The sequence below is a fragment of the Hippopotamus amphibius genome, chromosome 17, assembly GCF_030028045.1.
Source record: "Hippopotamus amphibius kiboko isolate mHipAmp2 chromosome 17, mHipAmp2.hap2, whole genome shotgun sequence".
Lineage (NCBI taxonomy): Eukaryota > Metazoa > Chordata > Mammalia > Artiodactyla > Hippopotamidae > Hippopotamus > Hippopotamus amphibius.
This window is the reverse complement of record NC_080202.1, coordinates 45,807,656-45,829,425: the sequence shown is the minus strand read 5'-3', so window position 1 is coordinate 45,829,425 and position 21,770 is coordinate 45,807,656. Positions and strand designations below refer to the sequence as shown.

Sequence of the window (21,770 nt, the reverse complement as noted above, 5' to 3'; positions counted from 1 at the left end):
GGACACCTTCCCTGGAGAGGCAGACAGAGCACACAACCCCAGCAGAGATCAGTGGAGCTTTTTCCCAAGAACGGGCCTGCCCTCCCCCCAGCCCTGTAAGCCACCCCGAGGTCCCCTGGACCAGCATGTAGGGGTACCTCTCCGCCCCTGGCCCACGCTCAGACCCTAGGCCGTGTGGATCAAAGCCTGCATGTGTTAAATGTCTGAAGTATGGCAGGACACCCCTGCTACTTTTGACCTTTTGCTCTGATTCCATTTGAAAGAGAAATAGCACTTCTTCGGTGGAAAGCAAACTACAAGGCTCTATGAGAATAACTGTTTGAGTATGTGCTGCCCCGGAATGATGGCGCATTACAGGAGAATGCCCAGGGGACCTCAAGGCACTCCCTTGGCATAAGCTGTGCGCAAAACATGTACGTTTTTCCTCAGAGCCACCAGGCAGGAAGGAGGCTCTAAGCTGGGCCTGGACTCTGCCCACCAGGCTACGCTGATGCCCTGGGGGAAGCAAAAACAGGGTAGGCGTTGGTCGCATTTTACAAGTGGGCAACCTTCAGCGAATTGGCAACCTTCAACCATCTTCTACGCAGATGGTGCTGAGGCCAGATAAGGTCAGGACCCCAAAAGCCAGGATCTCGTCTGACGCAGACCCTGCGGAGGGCAGGCAGCGAGAACGCATTCCGCCTGGCGTCAGTGGCTCTGCCTCGCTGTGCCCGACCGGGGTGCGCGGATCGCGAGCCCCCGGGCCCACGTCTCTGCTCCCGGGCTGGGAACCCTTGGGCTTGCCAGAGCGCTGGCCCCGCCCCGCGGCTCCTCCGCGCCTCGCGATTGGCTCCGCGCGGCAGGGCGGGGCCGGCCCCCGAGCGGCCGTGATGGCGTCAGGCGCCCCAGGAGTCGCTTCCTGTTGTCCGTGGCCGGGAGGCCGCTGGGTCCCGTCGGAGGCTTAGGGGCTGCGGCGCGCGGCAGTGCCCCCACTCCCTCCCCTCTCCCTTTGGTGAGTTAGGGGTCGGGGGCGAGGCGGGCAGCAGCGGGGCGGCGAGGCCGGGACGCGAATGGCGAAGGGGCGGCAGCCCTCTCCGTGATCTCAAACCCCTGGGTGCCTTGAGCCTGTCCCGCTTCAGAGCCTTCACCCTTCCCAGCCCGAGCCCCGCGCCCCACTCCGACCCTCGCCTTCCGCCCGCACTGCCACTGCTGGCCTGTGCCCTCCATTTACCACTCGTGACCGGACCCGGCCCTTCCTTACCCCCACCCCCTCACCACCGGTCTTGCGTAAGTGCAGCCTCCCCCTTGACCTCTCTGCAGCCCAGTTCCAGCCCCGACCTTGGCCACATCCCTCCGCCTCCCTCTCACATATCTCATCTTCCCTTCTCAGCCCCTTTGGCAGTCCTCGTGCTGCACACAGGCCTCCTCGAGACCCCCCATTTTGGTTTGCCCTTTTCGGGATCAGCTTTCTTATGGGAATCTCCCACACCCCCCTGGTCAGCTCCCCAAGGTTTGCCCATCCTGCACACCCCACCTCTGTCCCACTCTCATTTAAGACCCACCGCAAGAGCAGATGCCCTGCTGAGCACACCCTTTTCTTTTGATAACTCTGATCTCAGCCCTAGTCTCAGTTTAGGTGTATCTTGTCCTCACAGACTCAGCCTCTAACTTCCTGGCCCACATGTACTTCCTTTCCATCTCCAACCATCAGAGGACACCCCCATCCCTAAGTCTTTGCTAAACTGCCCCCAACTCTTGGTGCCCCAGTTCCTACCACCCTCACCCAATGGTATAAAAACTGAGGTCTCCTGCCCCTTCACCTCCGCTGTCCCCCCCTCAACTCTGTACCCATTTCCCCCTTGGCCCCATCCCCATTCAGTGTGAGAGTTTTCTGCAGAATCCCCTGCTAACCCCACTGGCTGCCCCTCAACAACCAAATTTAGGTGCTTGCTGGGAGCCCAGCAATTAGAGACTGAGCCGAGCCTAAGGTGGTAATTAAGTGTGGAGAAGTAGAGACCCCGCCTTGGGTCAGGGTCAGGGGTTTTTCCATGGGTGTCTGGTCCCCTGTACCTTCTCCCAGGGACTGTGTGTCTCACATTCGTATGAAATGACTTGTGCTGGCTTCTGGAATGTTAGCTATCACCCAGATACCGGAAGGTAAGGAATAGCCACTCACCTAGCTCACTCATAGCCTGGGCCATTGGAATCCATCACTTCCTTTTGGCTGGGTTTCTGGCGGGAGAGAAACTCAGCAGCACTGTGTGGCTGCGGCCACAGAACCGTGTCTACGTGTGTTGTCCTGGCACTTGTGAAGGACCCTCACCCGGTGTTCCTCCCAGCTAGAGCTGATAGCAGACCTGTCCCAACACTGAACACAGGGAGCCCAGCGGTCGCCAGAGATGATGGTCCACGTTGTGGAGAGTGTAGGGGAGAGGGTGCCCAGGAGGCTAAGGCTTCGGCGGGTGCAGAGGCTGTTGAATTGCTTCCTCTTTTTGCAGGGGCTGGATCTTTGGGTTTTGGCCATTTGGTTACCTGTGAACCTGGGGAGCCAAGATATCTGAGTCGCTGAGGCAGAGGGACATCCCTGAGGCACTCGGGCCCCATGCTCAGCATTTATCATCTCTTGGGCTTCTGGGCCACACCGTCTCTCCAAATTCCGGTGACCTGGCTTCCGAGGATTGGCCATTTGGCAGCAATTTTAAAGGGCCCCAAACAGGACCCGTTGCATTTGCTTGCCATCTATAGTCTTGTTCCTTTGAAAGTTGATTGCCCTTCTCCTTCGGTATCCCCCCCTTAAGGTGCAATGTATCGGAATGGTTTCAGCCTGCTGGCATTGTGGTTTAATGGAAGGAGTTGCATCATGGCTAAGAATTGTATACCTCAGAATTGTATCCCTGCCCTGAGCCTTGTGTTTGTTTTATTCTTCTGCTCATGCAGCAGGTATTTTTTGAGCACCACTGTGTGCTCTGCGTTGTTCTAGGCACTAGACGTGCAGTGGGGAATGTGTCGGGCACAGTTCCTGTTTTCAGTCATTCAGAGTTTGGTCCCTGCTGGAATCCTAAGGATGGGACAAGAGTATGGGGGAGATGGGTGTTACTGAATGGAAGGAAGGAGGGAGGACAGAAAGATGCCCAGTGTTCACTGACTTCACATTTCTGGCCTCACTCACTAGCCTTTGGTTTGGGAATCACAGGGTAGACGTTTCCCGCCCTCCCGCTGGTATCCAATTGCTTCCAAAGCCCAGTTCCCACAGCACAGTGTCTCCATCGCACCAACCCCACCCCACCCCCACCCCGCCCCCAATCCAGGACAGTTGTCCAGAAACCCAGCTTTCTTCAGGAGGAAGGAGGTGCAGTTTACTCACTTAGCACTCACATGTCTGAAAGATCAGCTGCCTTTCTGAATCAGAAGATAACTTGGTCATTCTTTTCCCACTGATAAGTTTGTCATTCTTTTCCAACTGAAAACCATGACTCATCAATTGGTACAGCAGCTGGATGGCTTAAACATCAGGCTGTTTGTTCTGAACAGCCCAGTACAGGATTGGATTCAGACCGTAGAGAGGAGGCTGTTGGGAATGGCTGAGAAGTCTCTAAGGAGAAGAGGTTTCTGTTTACGGGTGGCTGGAGCGTTTCAGAAGCAGGGAAGCCAAGCCATCCATTTCTTCTTTTAATGTAAGTCTCATGAGCCATTCTTTTGTTTTCTTTCTTTCTTGATCTCTGAAGGAAGTGAAATTGGACATACATAGAAGGCTAGCAACCAGAACAATTCCTTCTTGTGTGTTGGAACATTTAAGAAAGGACATCTGTGAAACCTGGGGACCATGGAAAGGACCCGGCCTCAGCTGGTTGGGACTACAGACTTGATGGGTAAGATTGTTTCTTGTTGATTTTAGCCTTATTTGGTAAAAATGGAGCTTTTGAGGGCTAAGTTAATTATTACTGAGTCTTTAAGTAATCAGTTTTGTCTGAAACTCTTGGAACCAAAGACCTGAGATTGTTTGATCTGGTGAAAGACACAAGACTTAGAATAAGGAAACCAGAGAGTTCTGTCTCCTGAGCCTCAGTTTTCTTTGTGAAACCGGGATGATCAACCTTCTCTCACAGGATTGGTTTAAGAAGTAAATGAGATTAGAGAAGCTAGGAGAGCTGTGTCAGGATGAATCAGTACTTAGGGGGAGAGGTAGACTTCTTGGGGTTAGGAGTGGCCTAAAGGGCAGGCAGAAGTCACCTTTTCTGCTGAACTCCACCGGGGATGTTTGAAGAACCCTTTGGTAATGTTGCCCATGTTCTCTCGTTACTCTTTTTAGCCTAGGTCTCCTTGCAGCCACCGCTCTCTTTGGTTTGCTTTTTGGTGTCCGTGCAGAGTGTTCTGAGGACAGGAAGCGAAAGCAGTCCCATCGGAAGGTAGATGGGGGGTCTGGAGAGCGATGGAGTGCTGACCCAGCAGTCAGGAGGCCCAGAGCCCCAGTGTGGTTCCATCGGCAAGTTCTCGTGTCACAGACTGTCAGGCTTCTGCCTGTGAGCCGGGTTCCTGCCCCCTGAGGCATGATGGAGCAGACCCATGTAGGTGAGGTGCTTTGGCTTCTTGCAAAGAAAGGTGTGCCCTGAATTGTGGCCCAAACCCCAAAGCCTCAGTCCTCTTTGGTGAATTGTCACATGGCCGTTCTCCTCTGCGCTGTCGTCAGCCACGTTGTGGCTTTTCTGACACTTGGTTTTAGGGGACAGTTACATATCTCACCCTGCTCTGACCTCTCAGCGTCAGCTTGCTTTGGGTTTTTAGCAGACCCTTACTGGGCTGGAGCGCCCACTCACTAACAGGCCTCCCTCCCTCCCGTGAATGTGATTTTCAGTTAATTAGTTAGTGAGGCCTTCATGGACCCAGGCTGTTACTGAGATTGTTGAGACCTAAGCCCTTCCTGGCCTGGCCTGTGGCTGGCTGGGGGAAGAGCAGCTTTGGAGCTTGAGGCCCTGTCTAGAAGAGGCAGGCCTGAGGGGAGGCCTTTGGCCTCTGGGATTGCTGAAGGGGATTGGAGGCCAGGGTCTTGGAGCCAGAGAACCTGGATTTGGCCTCCTGGGCTGCACAAGGTGGCCTGGAAGGAGCATTGTCCAGAGGGACTGTCTGCAGCACGTGTCCTCTTGCCTGGGGCGCTGGTGGCTGGAGTGTGGAGGAGGGCCCTGAGAGTCCCTGGCAGGTGGGAGGGGGAATGAGGTGAGGGTGAGGCAGTGAGACAGGGCCTGCGGCCAGGGGCCCATGTTCTGGGGTCTGTCACGCCATGACCACAGCTGGCTCTGCAGGGGCCACCCTCCACACCCCTCCCTCCCTCTGCACGTCCTCACTTGGGGAGGTTGGCTCTGGATCCTGGTCACCCTCTGCCCACTCCAGAGGCCAGGGATTGAATCAGAGCATCTCCCACCGTTGAGGGCCACGCTGCCCCTCTCATTTCCAAGTGTCACGCTCACACCCTCCTGTAAACCTTTCCTGCCAGACTGGCCTCCGTGTTCCACTGCCGCCTCTCACCTGGGCGCCCACCTGCAAAGCCCTCCTCCCAGGCCGCCCCTGCCCCCTTGCCCCTCCCTGCCTTCGTCCTAACCCACCCCCCCCCTTCGGGAAGGGGGGGTGATCACAGTCCTTCTGGAGTCTGGGGGTTTCCGTGGAGCTGGGGTTGCCGCTGTGCTGGCAACAGGTGGTGGAGTCGGCCACTGAACAGCCCTGGGATCTTGGGAATTTCATTGACCTGGGTCAGCTTCTGTTTCTTATCTGTCAGACGGAGATCATGAAACACTCCCAGGGTGGTTATGAGGAATGAATGAGGCAATCCTGTGAAGGGCACGGAACTCATTTCGTGTCTTGGTTTTATTAACTTCTTTGGGCCATGAGTGTTTGAGAGCAGTACCTGTTTTTGTTTTTGGTGTTTGGTGTCCGCTCATGCTTCGCTGTGTGGCCACTAGAGATCTGTTTCGGTGTGAGTGTGCCTGTCCAGTCCTGGTCTACACAGTGGCTGGGGTGGGGCCAGACCAGGCCGCAGCCCTCCCAGGCTCAGGCCCACCCCCACCCGCTCTGCGCCTCAGCCACCCCAGGAGAAAGGCAGCTGCCCCGAGAGCTTTCTCCATGTGCTGACGTCAGCTGCGGGCGCACCCTCATTTAGGCAGTGGCATTCTTTGCCTGTAGATGTGGGTGGCCACATCCACGAGGGCTAGAGAGACATTTATCCTGGGGAAATATCAGGCTCTGTGCTCAGCGTTTTGTACGGTCATAGTCTCCATTTGAGATGTCCGACACGTGCTCCAGTGCGCCTCGCTGGTTTGTGGCAAATGGAGATCAGAACCCATGTTGTTCCCCTTTAGAGATGACCCTGTGCTGCTCAAGCTAGACCCTTGCAGCCCAAAGGAGAAGCAGCTGTGTGGCAAGAGAGCCCTTCCTTTTGAAGGCGTTTCACTTGTACGTTTTCCCGCTGAGCGGGCCGACCCTGGGCTGGGACAGGAGTCAGGGGGCAGTTGCAGGGCCCAGGCCCTGAATGTGAATTGTGAGCCCCTGCTTCCCGGCCCCTGTGGGTTCTTGGCAGCTTCAGCTGCAGCATCCCCCTGGCAGCCTCAGCTCTGTATCTAAAGTAGCGTTTCATTCCCTGCTTTTCGTGCCAGCGTTTGGTGTGGAGTCAGGAGCCCTTTCTACCCACCCTTTGGGACAGACCCGCGCATGGCACACAGGGCTTCTCACCCCCACGAGATCCAGTCCCTCAGCCTTTTTTTTCCTTCCTTGTTTCCTTCCTTAAAACCCACTCTCAGTTTTTACTTTTGTACTGAAAGTCCTTTCAGTTGCAGTTTGAGTACGATGGGGGTGGGGTGTGGGGACAAGATCGGCTGGGGACAGTGATTGTTCATCTGGCCGTGTCTGTCCCTGCAGGTATCATGTGATTCTCCTGGGGAGCTGCTGCTTGAGTGGAGATGCTCTCAGGGGTGGAAAATGGACTGGACCCCCGGGCTGCCATCCCGGTAGGTGACAGGCAGGATCAAGGGTGGGGGCAGGGGTGCCGGGGACAGCCATGTCACTGTTTTTTTCTCATTTTTGAAGTGAGTGAGCACTGCTCAGAAAGAGGGGCCTAGGGTTGAGAAAAAGTTATAGCAGAAGCAGGCTCTGAGGAGTTCCTGCCCTTTCTAGATCATCTTATTGGTGATAAAAATGGGGATTTACAAAAAAACAATGGAGGCTGAATATAGGTTGCCTGAGGACCAAGGATTTCTCCAGAGAAGATATGCAGATGCCCAATAAGTACATACAAAGATGCTCAACATCATTAGACATTAGACAAAGGCAAATGAAAACCACAACGAGATACTTCTTCATACCCACTCGGATAGCTTTAATCAAAATGGCAGGCAATGATAAGTGTTGGTGGGGTTGTGGAGAAGTTGGAACCCTCATACCTTGCCGGTGGGAGTGGAAAATGGTACAACCATTGTGGAAACCAGTTTGATAGTGCCTCAGAAAGTGAAACACAGAGTTGCATATGACCCAACAATTCCACGCCTAGGTATATACCCAAGTGAATTGAAAGCATCACGTGAATGTTCATAGCGTTGTAGCCAAAAGGTGGAAACAACCCAAATATCTATTAATCGATGAATGGTTTAATAAAATGTGATATATCCATGCAGTGGAATATTATTTGGCAATAAAAAGGAATGAAGTCCTGATATATGCTGCAACATAGACAAACTTGAAAACATGCTAAGTGGAAGAAGTCAGACACAAAAGGCTGCATATTGTGTGATTCCATTTCTATGAAATGTCCAGAACAGGCAAATCCATAGAGACAGAAAGTAATCCGTGGTTGCCAGGGGTTGGGGGAGAGAGGAATAGTGAGTGATCACTAATGGGTACAGGGTTTCTTTTGGGGGCAATGAAGATGTTCTGAAATTAGATAGTGGAAATGCTTGCACAATTCTGTGAAGGTACTAAAAACCACAGAGCTATGTATTTTAATGAGTGAATTTTATGATATGCAAATTATGTCTCATTAAAGCTATTCTAAAAAAAGAACATTTAACTTTTCAAAGAACATTAACATGAATTGTTGGTTAAAATTAAAAATGAAACAGTGAAATATTTGTCCATAATCCTATCACCTAATAATTCAAACCAGTTTTTCTCCAATCCCTTCCAATCGTTTTCCAAACCCTTAGGTAATTTGGACATATGTGCTTGTATTATGATAGAACGATCTTAACTCTGTATTTCCAAAGGACTATGTATATTTTATAATTTATTCATTTAGCCAACATTTACTGAGTACATGTGCCAGGAACCAGGCCCAGTGTTGAGGGCACAAGGATGGATAAAAAACTAGTCCTGCCCTCAAAGAGTAATCCCCCCAGTGCTGTAAATCACAAAGTATTATTTCCATTTAACAGATGAGGAAATTGAGGCTCAGAGAGATTAAGTGAAATATCTCAAGTGACCCAGCTGGTGACTGACAGCTGAGAGGAAACCCAGGCTCTGACTGCCAGGTCTAGGATCTTTCTTCATGTGGACCAGGCTTCTGTTTCTGGGGGTTTTTATTGCTCTAAAGTAGCACTTTTGACTCTTCACTTATTGACTCTCTGTGGAATGTTGGTCATGTGATTAAGGTGGGATTACCCCTGCCTTAGGTGGATTACCCAAGCTCAAATAGCTGTAACTGATGGAGCCAGTATTTAAACACAGGTTTATATGGCTATCCGTTCACTCAAGGTTGGTTTAAAAAGCAGACAAACAGGGAATTCCCTGGCGGTCCAGTGGTTAGGACTCCATGCTTTCACTGCCAGGACCCGTGTTCATCAGTCCCTGGTTGGGGAACTAAGATCCCGCAAGCTGCACGGCCAATAAATAAATAAACAAATAAACAAACACATTTAAAAAACACAAGTATCTTTGCAAAAAATAACACTTCTCGGTGCAGTTTTCCTCTTCTTCTCTCTACTTTCTCTATCTTCTACCATTAGCCTGTAGTAGTTTTGCTACATAGATACATAGACATGTGCACGCATGTGAACCCTTGTGTTTGGCGACAAGCAGAGTTACATTGCAGGGGTCGCCACAGGAGCCTCTAAAGGCCTGTGTTGTGTCTGGCGCCACCCAGGTCATCAAGAAGAAGCTAGTGGGCTCCGTGAAGGCGCTGCAGAAGCAGTACGTGTCCTTGGACACGGTGGTCACGAGCGAAGACGGAGATGCCAACAGCATGTGCAGCGCCCTGGAGGCCGTCTTCCTCCACGGCCTGCACGCCAAGCACATCCGAGCCGAGGCCGGAGGGAAAAGGAAGAAAAGCGCCCACCAGAAGCCTCTGCCTCAGCCTGTCTTCTGGCCCCTCCTGAAAGCCATCACCCACAAGTGAGAGCCGCTTGGGGGGGGGGGGGATGGGCAGGGGGTTCACGTCAGGGAGGAGCTTCAGAGTGTGGGACGCTGAACGAGAGCCTTCTTTTTACCCCCCTCTGGCAAATTCAGTAGTTGCAGCAGAGGTTGTGTGGCCTGCAAAGCCTAAAATCTTTACTGTCTGGGCCTTGCCAGAAGTCTGTTGCCCCTGCCTTAGGATGTTTGCACAGCTGTGTGCTAAGTATCATACTTGTAACAAGGTAGGGTTTGGGGGATTTTTTTGTTTTTGTTTTTTTTTAAGAAGAGTGGCATCCAGCTGGAGCATCTGAATATGTACCCTGACACACTTGTCTTGCCAGCCCTGCCCTGAACCGCCTGGGCTTTGGAGCGAGCAGCTGGCACTGTGCCTCTCGAGGCTATTAAATGCCACCTCCTGCCCAAAGGTGCCTTGTCAGTCTCTGATCTTCCTTCCCATTCCTACTGCCACTGCCCTGTCTCAGGCTCTTACCTCATTCCGGGGTGGCAGTGCCTTTCTAATTGTCCCCCTTATTTCATTCCGTCTTTCCTTTGGTCAGTCAGCCAACGTTTACTGAGCTTATGCTGACCAGAGCTCCATCACTGGGTTCTGCAAGAGTCCAGTCCACACTCCCGTGGAGGAGAGGTGCACAGGGATGGTGGTAGTGAGACGAGGGGCACTTACATCAGAGCAAGGCATTCGGGAGCTGAGTTTGGTACAGGTGGGGTCGGCTTGGGTTGGAGCACCCCACCCTGAAGTCCGTGTGGATGCGGGCACGTCGATTTCCTGAGCAAAGCCCTGTAGCCCACAGGCTCCCACATGCCAGCCTGGGGTCTGATTCACTTGGCTGGAGCCCCAGAACCTGTATCCTGGCCTAGTTCCCCAGGTGATCCCGATGCGCAGCCAGGTGTGGGGGCCATCACCCCACTTTGCCTCCCCTGTTTGATACTCAAGACCCTGCGTCACCTGGCTTTGCAACCCAGTCGCCCACTCTTCCTCCGCGTGCTGTAATTGGAGCACTCCCCACTCCGGTTACAGTCTGTTGCTTTCCTACCCTTTATGCTTTTTTCTCCATCAGTCCCTTGTGCCTCGAAGGCTCTCCTTCCATCTTTGCCTCTTCCAATCCCTCAAGGCCCAGCTCAGATACTACCCTTTCTATGGCATTTTTCTTACTCCAACTCAGAGATGGTTGCCTGGTCCCCACCCCAGCTCTGCTACAACAGGGCTCACCTCAGCATGTCCTTGAAAGGCGGTTTCCTGGACCAAGGGTGGGGACCATGTCTTTACCCTGTGTCTTCACAGCTCCGAGGACCTTGCCCTCAGGGGCTTAGCGGACATGTCCTGGATGAGCAGATGATGTCAGGGGCCCGATGGGTAGTTGTCATGAAAATAGCAACCATCCTTCAGGACACTCACCTAAAAAAGTTGGGGGTTAGAGCTGAATCTTTCTAAGTTCCCCTTGGAACACAAGAATTTTTCATGCCGGTGTATGTTTGCAGTCGCCATTATTGGCTCTTGCTAACCAGTGGATAAAATGACCTCTCAGTGACTTGCAGTCATTTTTTGTTCTCCACCTTCCCAGACACATCATCTCGGAATTGGAGCACCTGATCTTCGTGAGCACGGATGTGGGCCGCTGCCGGGCCTGGCTGCGGCTGGCCCTCAACGACGGCCTGATGGAGTGCTACCTGAAGCTGCTGTTGCAGGAGCAGGCCCGCCTGTGCGAGTACTACCAGCCCACGGCCCTGCTCCGTGATGCCGAGGAGGGCGAGTTCCTCCTGAGCTTCCTGCAGGGCCTGACATCCCTGTCCTTCGAGCTCTCCTACAAGTCTGCCATCCTAAATGAGTGGACCCTGACCCCGCTGGCCCTCTCTGGGCTCTGCCCGCTCTCGGAGCTCGATGTCCTCACTACCTCTGGCACAGGACTACAGCGGAAGGAGTCTCTGGATTCCATCTCCCATTCCTCAGGCTCGGAGGACATCGAGGTGCAGCACTCGGGCCATAAGATCCGGCGGAACAGGCAGCTCACGGCCTCTTCACTCAGCCTGGACACGGCCAGTTCATCCCAGCTCTCTGGCAGCCTCAACTCTGACAGCTGCCTCCTCCAAGAGAATGGCTCCAAGAGTCCAGACCGTTCCGAGGAGCCCATGTCCTGCGACTCAGACCTGGGGACGGCAAATGCCGAAGATTCGGACCCGTCTCTGCGAGAGTGAGTGCCCCTCCCCCACCCCTTCCCGCTCACTCCTTCCTTCCTTCTTCTCTTCCTCTTGCCCTCTCTCCCTGGAGCTCAGTGTGATTGCCTGTCACTGAGCACAGAACTCTGTTAGGGCATAAGTCAGACCAAGGGGCCAGGGGCTGGAGTTTCTGGGAGCTGTACCTGGAGGCCAGCGGGGGCCAGTGGGGAGAAGGCATAAAATGTGTTTCGACGGGGCTCAGAGGTGGTTCCAGTCCCAGCTCTGTTCTGAGTGCCGTGTGACAAGTTATTTAATCTGTCTGAGATTTAGTGTCAAATATTCTTCTTGTCTTCGTCTAGAGAGAAGGAAGATTATAGCTCAGAGCTCTACGTGCAACTTCCAAAAAGCACAGTGAAGCACAGTGCAGAAGGGTGCTCTTCTGGAGACACAGAACCTGAGTGATGCCCGGATAGGGCAGGCAAATGGGGACACAGAGTGTGTGGAGGAGGAGGACATGCAGTGACGAACTTGACTGGAGAAGGGAGCCTGGGTAGAGAGCCTTCCTTCATTCAGGCTTTTTAACATTAATTTTTGAATAATCTATTTTTATGGTTAAAAAAATCTAAAATGTATACAGTGAAAAGTCTTTCCCACCCCTGTAACCATAATTATTAATTTCTTGCATATTTTCCCAGGGTTTCTAAATGCATCCATCTGTAACAAATATAAATATGCAGATTTAAATTTTTCTCTTATTTCTTTGTTTTTAATCAAAGTATAGTTGATTTACAGTGTTGTGTTAATTTCAGGAGTATAGCACGGTGATTCAATTATTTATATATATATAATATGTTATATATATAATATATATAGATGAGTATATATAACATATATATAAAATGTTTTCAGAATCTTTTCCCTTAGAGGTTTTTATCTTTCTTATTTCTTAGTCTCCCACTTCTTTCCACAAAAGCTAGCGTAAATTATAAATACACCATTCTATACCTTGTTTAGGAGATCTTTTCATATCAGAGCTTCCTCTTTTTTTTTTTTCTATTACAGGTTTTTCCATTGTATAAATGTACCTTAGTTTATTGAATCAGCCCTGAGTTTAATGGACACTGGAGTTCAGGGTTTCCATAAATAACCTATGTGTGTGGTCCTTTAGGTCCACACAAGCTATCCCTGTTCAGTAAATTCCCAGAAGCAAAATTGCTGAGCCAAGGGATCAATTAATTTGTGATTTCCACAGATATTGCCTATTTTCACTCCATTAGGGGTGTGCCTGTGTCCTCTCAGCCTCATCGGCAGAAGGTATTATCAAACTTTTGGATATGTGTTCATCTCATAGGTAAAAAATGGTAGCCGTTTAGGAAGCATCTCCTCCAGGAGGACCTGTGTTCCATCAGCTGTGTTTAGGACCTTCTTTCCTCTCCTGCTGTTTCCCGCCCTTCCCCCCACCTTGGTTCAGGTCTTTATAGGGCTCCCGCCTTGTGTGGGAGTCACACCAGGATTGGGTGTCATGGACGGGCCCTGGAGCAGATCTGGTTTCCAGCCCCATTCCGCCACCTGCAAGCCCAGTAATGTCCTGTACATTGCTAACTCTTTTTGAGGTTCTGTTTCTTCATCTTTTTTTTTTTTTAATTTTTATTGAAGTATAGCTGGTTTCCAATGTTGTTTTAGTTTCTGCTAAGTGATTCAGTTATACATATACGTATATCCACTGAATTTTACATTCTTTTCTCGTATAGGTCATTGCAGAGTATTGAGTACAGTTCCCTGTGCCTACACTAGGCCCTTATTAGTTATCTATTTTTTTGTTTCTTTGCCTTTATGATGGAAATCCCCTTGTAGGGCTATTTGAGAATCAAATGAGATGCCCATGAGTGAGTTGCACGCATAAGCATGTCTGGTAGGCCCCAGAAACGGCTTCTGAACATTGAGCACATCAAGTAGAATTTTCACATGTCAAACGGAAAGATTAGATATAACGTGCTGGGAAGGAGCAGCCCCTCCCCAGAGATGGCTGGGCCCGTGGCGTGATTGAGGCTCAGTCACCTGTCTTAGCCCTTGGTTGTCTCTCTGTCCTCCCACAGACCAGCCAGCCTTCTCTTTGTCATGTGCCTTGCCTTTATCTTTCCTGCGTCTTGTGATTGGAAAATCCCAGCTTAAGGTGGTTGCATCAGTGACCATCCACCCTGTGTGGGAAGTGTTGTCCTGGGTGTTCCAGGGGAACTCAAGGGAAGAGATCAGGATGTACAGAGCAACACTGGACAATGACGTGAGGAATCAGCAGACACCACACCACACACACACACACACACACACACGCACAAGCACACAGCCAGCGCTATCATTCTTAGAGCTGGGCTGGAAGTTCATCTTCGTCTTAGAGCATCCACAGAGACCAGCGTTTCTTAGACTGTCTTAAATACTCTACCCTTAAGGTAAAGATTCTCAAACACTTGAGTTCGCTTAAGTTATCATGTTACTTAAATGTATATAACTCAAAATTAGGCATAAACACGTTATGCTTAAAATTCTTGATTGTAAAATCAAAACATCTGCCAATTGGGAGTTCCCGGGCCATCCAGTGGTTAGGACTTGGCTCTTTCACTGCCAGGGCCCAGGTTCAATCCCCGGTCCGGGAACTAAGATTCCACAAGTGGTGTGGTGCAGCCAAAAAATAAAAATCTACAAATCAAATATAAAGTGCAAAACCCATAACATTCCAAATGAAACTTATTCATGTTTTGCAGAAACCAAGTTACAGTTTTGCCTTGTGAAGAGAGGATTAACTGCCCCGCACAGCTTCTTCTGTGTTCGTTGGGTCTGAATTACACTGATCACTGGGAAGCATAGGTACAGTCTAGTGGTAGAGAGTGTGGACTCAGGAGCCAGACTGCCTGAGTCCTCCATCAACCAGCTTTGCCATCTCGGGCAAGTCACTCAACCTTTCTGACCTTGATGTCCTCATCTGTAAAGTGGGGATATAATGCTTCAAAGGAGGGCGTTTCCTGGTGGCCTAGTGGAGTGGACCAAAAAAAAAGGAGAATGCTTCAGAGGAAGGCCGGGGAGATGGATGAAATGAGCTTAGATCTTTTAGATGCTTAGAGCAGCGTCTGACACAGCATGCACGTTCACCAGGCGGTGGTGTCATTTTACTGCTGGGTACCTGTGACATCCGTTCTCCTACTGCTTGTCCCTCTGTGCACTGCTGCAAAACCTTGCTTAGTAATATTTGTCGGAGGTCATTGTCCTGAGGCCTTCCCTCGGGGGAAAGGATTCTTAGCACGTGCAGCCCACCTCTGTGCTTGTATTCGTGGCTGTTGCTGGCGAATAGTCCTGTGTCTCACCAGCACAATAGTCCACGTGTTCAGGAGAACCCCAGGCTCAGGCTCACTTGTCGGGAGGACTTTATAAGGCGGCCATTCAGACTCTCCAGGCTATGATTTTTATTTACTTACACATAAATATTATAATACATGTATTTTCCCCATTGTTCTCTAAATGAAAGCACAGGTTTGTTTTTTTAATTAATTAATTAATTTTATTTATTGGCTGTGCTGGGTCTCTGTTGCTGTGCGTGGGCTTTTCTCTAGTTGCAGCAAGTGGAGGCTACTCTGTTGTGCACAGGCTTCTCATTGCGGTGGCTTCTCTTGCTGTGGAGCACGGGTTCTAGGCGTGCAAGCTTCAGTAGTTGTGGCACATGGGCTCAGTAGTTGTGGCTCGCAGGCTCAAGGGCACAGGCTCAGTAGTTGCCGCACACGGGCTTAGTAGCTCTGAGGCATGTGGGATCTTACTGGACCAGGGCTTGAATCTGTGTCCCCTGTGTTGGCAGGTGGATTCTTAACCACTGAGCCACCAGGGAAGTTCTTGTATATCTTCTTTGGAGTCATGTCTATTCAAATCCTTTGCCTAATTTTAAATTGGGTTATTTATTTATTATTGCATTGTAAGAGCTCTGTATATTCTGGGTACTAGACTCTTATCAGATATATGATAATATTTGTATATTTTATATGCAAATATTTTTATTAGTTATATTTTTTATTAGTCGCTTATACATTAGATGTCATATCTAAGAAATGTTGCCTGATCCAAAGACATGAAGCTTTACACCTGTTTCCTTCTAAGAGTTTTATAGTTTTAGCTCTTACCTTTAGGTCTCTGATCCATTTGGGGTTAATTTTTTTCTATGATGTGAGATAGGAGTCCAACTTCATTCTTTTGCATGAAACTATTCACTGATCCCAGCACCATCTGTTGAAAAGACTATTCTTTCCCCATTGAAATGTCTCAGCACCTGTGTTGAAAATCAGTTGCCCAGAAATGCATGGGTTGGTCACCTCTTCTTGTCTAGAATGTCTTAAAATGTTGTTTGAGGTTATGATGGTGTAAATAAGAGCAGTGCTCACCTAGAAGATGAAAACTTGAGTTCTAAAATCCTTGTTTCCATTCAACCACATTAAGGGGAGTTTGGTGTGTCTTCTACACCCCGTCTAAGCCATTAGGGCAGATGTGTGTGATCTCTTGGGCTCCAGACAGCTTTCTTGCCACCAGAACCTGCATTTGTCCCTGACGTCCTCACTGGATTCATAAGCAGAGGTGGAGGCAGCAGATAGGTTTAATTCAGAAACACAACTTGGAAGCCTCGAGAGAGGGAGGGAGGAGCAGCCACTAGCCAGTGCACATTCCGGAAGACCCAGAAGTATGTTTGTGTGTGTGTGTGTGTGTGTGTGTACACAAAGGCAGTGACACTGGCTCCCTGGGCCCAGACGCACCCCTGAGGGGCAGGAAGTGCCAGTCCCGTCAGGAACACATCCTGTTCTGGGAACAAAGCGGGTCCTCCCTTCGCCCAAGCCTGTGTCCCAAGGAGCGGAGTCTTGGAGCCCAGCTCTGAGACATGCGTTCACCAAGGCGCTGCCGAGGTCGGCTTGGGGCAGGGACGGGTTTGTTTGGCTGCGCAGACTCCCCAGGCCCGGCGAGCCTGTTCAGAGGGTAAAAGGCAATCCGTTCGAGTCCTTTCCTCTGCTTTGTGAGCTTAGTCACCTGAGATCCTGGGCTGCACAACTCACCTGTCCACCCAGCCTGCCCAAGTCCCCGCTGGGGAGCCACGTTGGTGGGCGTGTGTGTGCGTGGGAGCTGGGAGCGCAGTGGTGATTAAGGGGGTGGGGGTTGTTTTGTTTTGTTTTATTCAATCATAAAACAGCAGTTTTCCACTTAGCCTTGGGCACTCCAGCTGACAACCCTGTCACACAGGTTTCTTTGTTTAAAAACGTCCAGGGTGTTGTCGGAATTCAGCAAAGCCCAGGTGAACTCTGTGCCCACCGAGGGACTGAGCCCAGAAACGGAGGTTCCCGTGCTGCAGGCCTCGCTCACCCTCCACGGCCTGGACACCAGCACACCCCCGCCCTTTGAGGTACCTGTGGAGCCCCGCCCTGCCCAAGCATCCCCTGGGACCCGAGATGGGGCCCACACGCGGGAGCCTCTTTCCCAGGCGCGTGGCCCTTGGGGCTGGCTGAAGGCCCAGGCTGTCCCTTCGGGGAGCACTTCAGGCCAGCAGCCTCCTAGTCCTGTGAGAGAGGCAGCCAGAGCAGTTGGCCAAGGAAGTGGCCAGCGGAAGCCCCTGGAGGATGACAGACCTCGGCTGAGCCTTGTGGTTCCCTCACCCACCAGTCCGGTGAGTGGTCCAAGCTGGGTTGTTTTGGGCGGGGGATGATGGTGGTGGGGGCGGAGTGTTGGTGAATGTCTCAGAGCCAGTGCAGGGTTTCCCCAGCTAGTGACCCGAGTGGTCCCTGCCTTCTCCCACTGAGCCCTGCGCCCTGCAGCGTTTGGTATTAATAGCATGTGGTGAGGGAGCTAATGTTCCTTGGGGTGTGAGTGGTGGATGTGAGCCAGGCTCTGCGCTCTCACTTCCCACGGGTGTCTCCTGTTATCTGCACATCGACCCTGTGATGAAGATAATTCTCACCCAACCTCAGAGTCTCTGCTCTTAACCACTGCCACTTACCAGCTTACGCCCGTGGGCGAGGCACTTCACCTCACTAAGCTTTGGTTTCCTCCTCAGTACTTGTTATTATTAAATAAACATTGTCCTAAAACACCGGGCTTTAAAAATACTCATTCTGCAACACGAACCAGATTTCGAACCGCACCGTCCACTTGGGCAGCCACTAGCCACACGTGGCTCTTGAGCACTTAAAATGTGGCTCGTCCAAATTGAGATAAGCTGTGTAAAATAAACACTGGATTTTGAAGACTTAGTAGGAAAAACAGAATGTAAAATGTCTCATTCATAATTTGTTTATTGATCACATTAAAATGAAAACATTTAAAATATGTATTTTATTTTTTTTTACAAAAAATATTTATTTATTTGGTTGCGCCAGGTCTTAGTTGTGGCAGGTGGGCTCCTTAGTTGCGACTCCAGGGCTCCTTATTTGTGGCATGCAAACTCTTAGTTGTGTATGCACGTGGGATCTAGTTCCCTGACCAGGGATCGAGTCCGGGCCCCCTGCATTGGGAGCACAGAGACTTATCCACTGCACCACCAAGGAAGTCCCTAAATAGGTATTTTAAATAAAAATATACTATTAAAATTAATATCACCTGTTTTTTAAACTTTTTTTAATGTGGCTACTAGAACATTTAAGGTGACCTGTGACGCCCACATTGTATTTCTGTGGGACAGTGCTGTTCTAGAATAAGCCAGTCCAGTGTGTTGATGACCCGAGAAAGCCAGCCCTGGGACTGTCCTGGAGAGAGACCCCGAGGGTAGAGGCTGGAACTGTGGGCCCAGGGAAGCAGTAGTCAAGCTGTGAACGCAAGCTCTTGTGCCATTTCACAGTTGTTGGTGGATCTCGAAAAGCAGAAGTAGGAATTGGAGTGCATGTGCACACAGGGCACGCACAACCCAGAGTTCATCCCAGCTACTGTCTGGGGCTTGTGTTGGGGATGTAGTCTTGCTCTTTCAGCTCCATCCACACGTGTCTATCCTTCCAGATCCTATAACTCAGGATGGGCCAGACTAGAAGAGGCACACCCACCCACTCTCTTAACAGCTTTATTGTGGATTCACATAGCATACTATCCACCTAATTAAAGTGTATAATTTGGTTTTTTTAGTATGTGTTCATAGAGTTGTGCAACCATCACCACAGTCTGATTTGAAAACATTTTCATCTCCCATGAAAGAAACTCCCCACCCATTAGCAACCACTCCTGTCCCTTTCCCCTCCTGCCTCACCCCCCTCAACCCCTAGCAACCACTAATCTACTTTGTCTATAGATTTGCCTGCTCTGGACATTGTACATAAATGGAATCGTATAATATGTGACATTTGTGATAGGCTTCTTTCAATTAGCAAAATGTTTTTAAGGTTCATCCATGTTGTGGCCCCTATCAGTACTTCATTCATTCTTTTTTTTTTTTTTTTTTGCTGAGTATATGGATGTATCACAATTTATTTATCCATTCATGAATGAACATTGGCATTTTTCCTACTTTTTGACTGTTACGAATAATGCTACTGTGAACATTCATGTGTAATTTTTTGCTTGGACATATGTTTTAACTTCTTCAGATGCATACCTTGAAGTAGAATTTTGGGATCATATGGTAACTCTGTATTTAACCTTTTGAGGAACTGCCAAACTGTTTTCCAAAAGCAGCTGCCTTGTTGTTTTTTTTTTTTTTTTTTTTGAGCACACGGGCTTAGTTGCTCCGCGGCATGTGGGATCTTCCTGGAGCTGGGATCGAACCCGTGACCTCTGCATTGGCAGGCGGATTCTTAACCACTGCGCCACCTAGGAAGCCCATGCCTTGTTTTATATTTCAACCAGCAGCGTATTCCTCTACATCCTTGCCAACAGTTCTTACTGTCTGTTTTGTTTTTGTTTTTATTGTAGCCATCCTAGTGGGGGACAAGAGGTATCTCATTATGGTTTTGATTTGCATTTCCCTGGTGACTAATAACGTTGAGCATCTTTTCATGTGCTTATTGCCATTTGTGTATTTTCTTTGGAGAAATGTCTATTCAAAACATTTCCCCATTCTTAAATTGGGTTATTTAATAAGTTGAGATATAGTTCTTTATATATTCTGGACGCTAGACCCTTATTAGAGAAATGATTTGCAGATTTTTCTCCCATTCTGTGGGTTGTCTTTTCACTTTCTTGATGGCATCATTTGAAACATAAAAGTTTTAAATTTTGAGGTAGTCTGTTTTTTCTCTTGTTGCTTGTACTTTTGGTGTCAAATCTAAGTACTCATTCCTAACCTAAGGTCTTGAAGATTTACTCCCATGTGTTCTAAAAAGTTTATGGTTTCATCCCTTACATTTAAGTCTATGATCCAACTTCACTTTTTTGCATGTGGTTATACAGTCAGACGAGCACCATTTGTTGGAAAGACTATTATTTCCCCACTGAATTGTCCCACTTTCTCCTTTAACATTTTTTTTGAGGAATGATGTGTTTAAAGTACCCAGGTCCTCAGTGTATACCTCAGTGAGTAATTGTATATCACATACACTCCGTAACCACCATCCAGATCAAGATATAGAACATCTCCAGCCACCAGAAAGCTCCCTCGTGCCTTCTCCCACTCACTGCCTCCCTCCAGAGGAAACCACTAATCTGACTTCCAGTCCTTAAAGTTTTTCCTGTTGTTGAACTTCATATAGATGGAATCATAGAGTGTGTACTCTTTTACTTCTTTCACTGACCATTATGTCTGTGAGATAGCCTGAGGCTCTAGTTTGTTGTTTTCCATTGTTCTGTAGTATTCCAGTGTAAGAAGATATCACAGCGTAATTATCCATTCTCCTGTAAACAGACATTTGGGTTGTTTTCAGGTTTGGGCTGTTATGTAGAAAGCAGCTATGAGCATTCTTGTACTTGCCTTTCGGTGAACCTGTGTACTCCTCTCTGGGTGTACATCTAAGAATGGAATTGCTAGGTCACTGAGTCGGCGTACGTTTAGCTCTAGTAGATACTGCCAAAGGGCTTGTGCTGAACTTATACTCACAGTAGCAGTATATGAGCATTTCCATCGCTCTTCTGGGATGAAGAATACCATTGTCAATGGTATTGTCAATCTTTTACATTTTGGCCACTCTAGTAGGTGTGTAGTGCTATCTCACTGTGGTTTTAATTTGCATTTCTCTGATGACTAATGATATTGATACCTTTGCATTTGCTTTTTGGAAGCATCCTTTAAAGTCACTGTCTCATTCTTAAATTGAGTGGTATGTGTTTTCCTTGTTGATTTGCTAGGGGCTCTTTGTAGATGTGTCTTTTATTGGAGAAAAATATATGCATATAGCAAATATATTCTTACAGGCTATGGCTGGCCTTTTAAATCTCTTAATGGTATCTTTTGTTGAACAGAAGTTCTTAATTTTAAAAAAATATTTATTTATTTATTTATTTATTTATTTATTTATTTAGACTGCACCAGGTCTTAGTTGCAGCATGTGGGATCTTCCTTGTGGCACACAGGATTTTTAGTTGCAGCATGTGGGTGTCTTAGTTGTGGCATGTGGGCGTCTTAATTGCGGAATGCAGGCTTCTTAGTTGCGGCATGCATGCAGAATCTAGTTCCCTGACCAGGGATTGAATCTGGGCCCCCTGCATTGGCAGCGCGAAGTCTTACCGACTGGACCACCAGGGAAGTCCCAGAAGTTCTTAATTTTAATGAACTTCAATTTATCAGTCTTTTTGTTTGTGATCCACATGTTTTGTGTCTATTTTTAAAATCTTTGTCTACCTCAAGGCTATGAAAGCTGTGGAAATCCCCGTATTTTCTTCTAGAAGCTTTCATATTTTACCTTTTACAATTAGTTTTATGATTCATCTGGGATTAGTTTTTGTATACAATGTGAGGTAGGTGTTTTCCAAATGGATATCTGATTGACTTAGTACCATTTATCGAATATGACTGTGTAAATCATGGAACTCTGTAAGTGTGGGTCAGACTCTCAGTTTTTGCTTTTGTTTTTGTTTTTTGTTTTTTTTTTTTTTTTGGCTGTGCCTCGCGCCTTGAGGGATCTTAGTTCCCCGACCAGGGATTGAACCTGGGCCACCACAGTGAAAACGCCGAGTCTTAACCACTGGACTACCAAGCAGTTCCCCAGTTTTTGCTATCTTGAAGGTGACTTTTAGGTCCAGAATGTCACAAGACCCTGAAGGTTGTGACTATGAAACCATCAGCACTTGCTGAAGGTTGAAGAGAAAGGCTCTGAAGCCCC

At 48.9% G+C, this 21,770-nt stretch overlaps 1 protein-coding gene across 10 annotated transcripts in view; it reads left to right on the top strand.

Moving 5' to 3' along the window:
- The first annotated feature begins 857 nt into the window (after window positions 1–857).
- The window catches only part of PLEKHM1 (pleckstrin homology and RUN domain containing M1), a 47,780-nt gene continuing 26,867 nt past the window's right edge, over window positions 858–21,770 (top strand). For 3 of the 10 annotated variants that reach the window (XM_057715271.1, XM_057715278.1, XM_057715280.1), the window contains exons 1-6: window positions 858–991; window positions 3,705–3,848; window positions 6,883–6,971; window positions 9,098–9,345; window positions 10,926–11,552; window positions 16,804–17,200. In XM_057715271.1, coding sequence (XP_057571254.1) covers window positions 6,924–6,971; window positions 9,098–9,345; window positions 10,926–11,552; window positions 16,804–17,200 — 1,320 coding nt within the window. In that variant the 5' untranslated portion in view covers window positions 858–991; window positions 3,705–3,848; window positions 6,883–6,923. Of the gene's footprint in view, window positions 992–2,070; window positions 2,137–3,522; window positions 3,654–3,704; window positions 3,849–4,288; window positions 4,549–6,882; window positions 6,972–9,097; window positions 9,346–10,925; window positions 11,553–16,803; window positions 17,201–21,770 lie in introns of those variants that run through there. The other 7 variants (XM_057715274.1, XM_057715273.1, XM_057715272.1 and 4 more) reach the window with 7 other exon arrangements.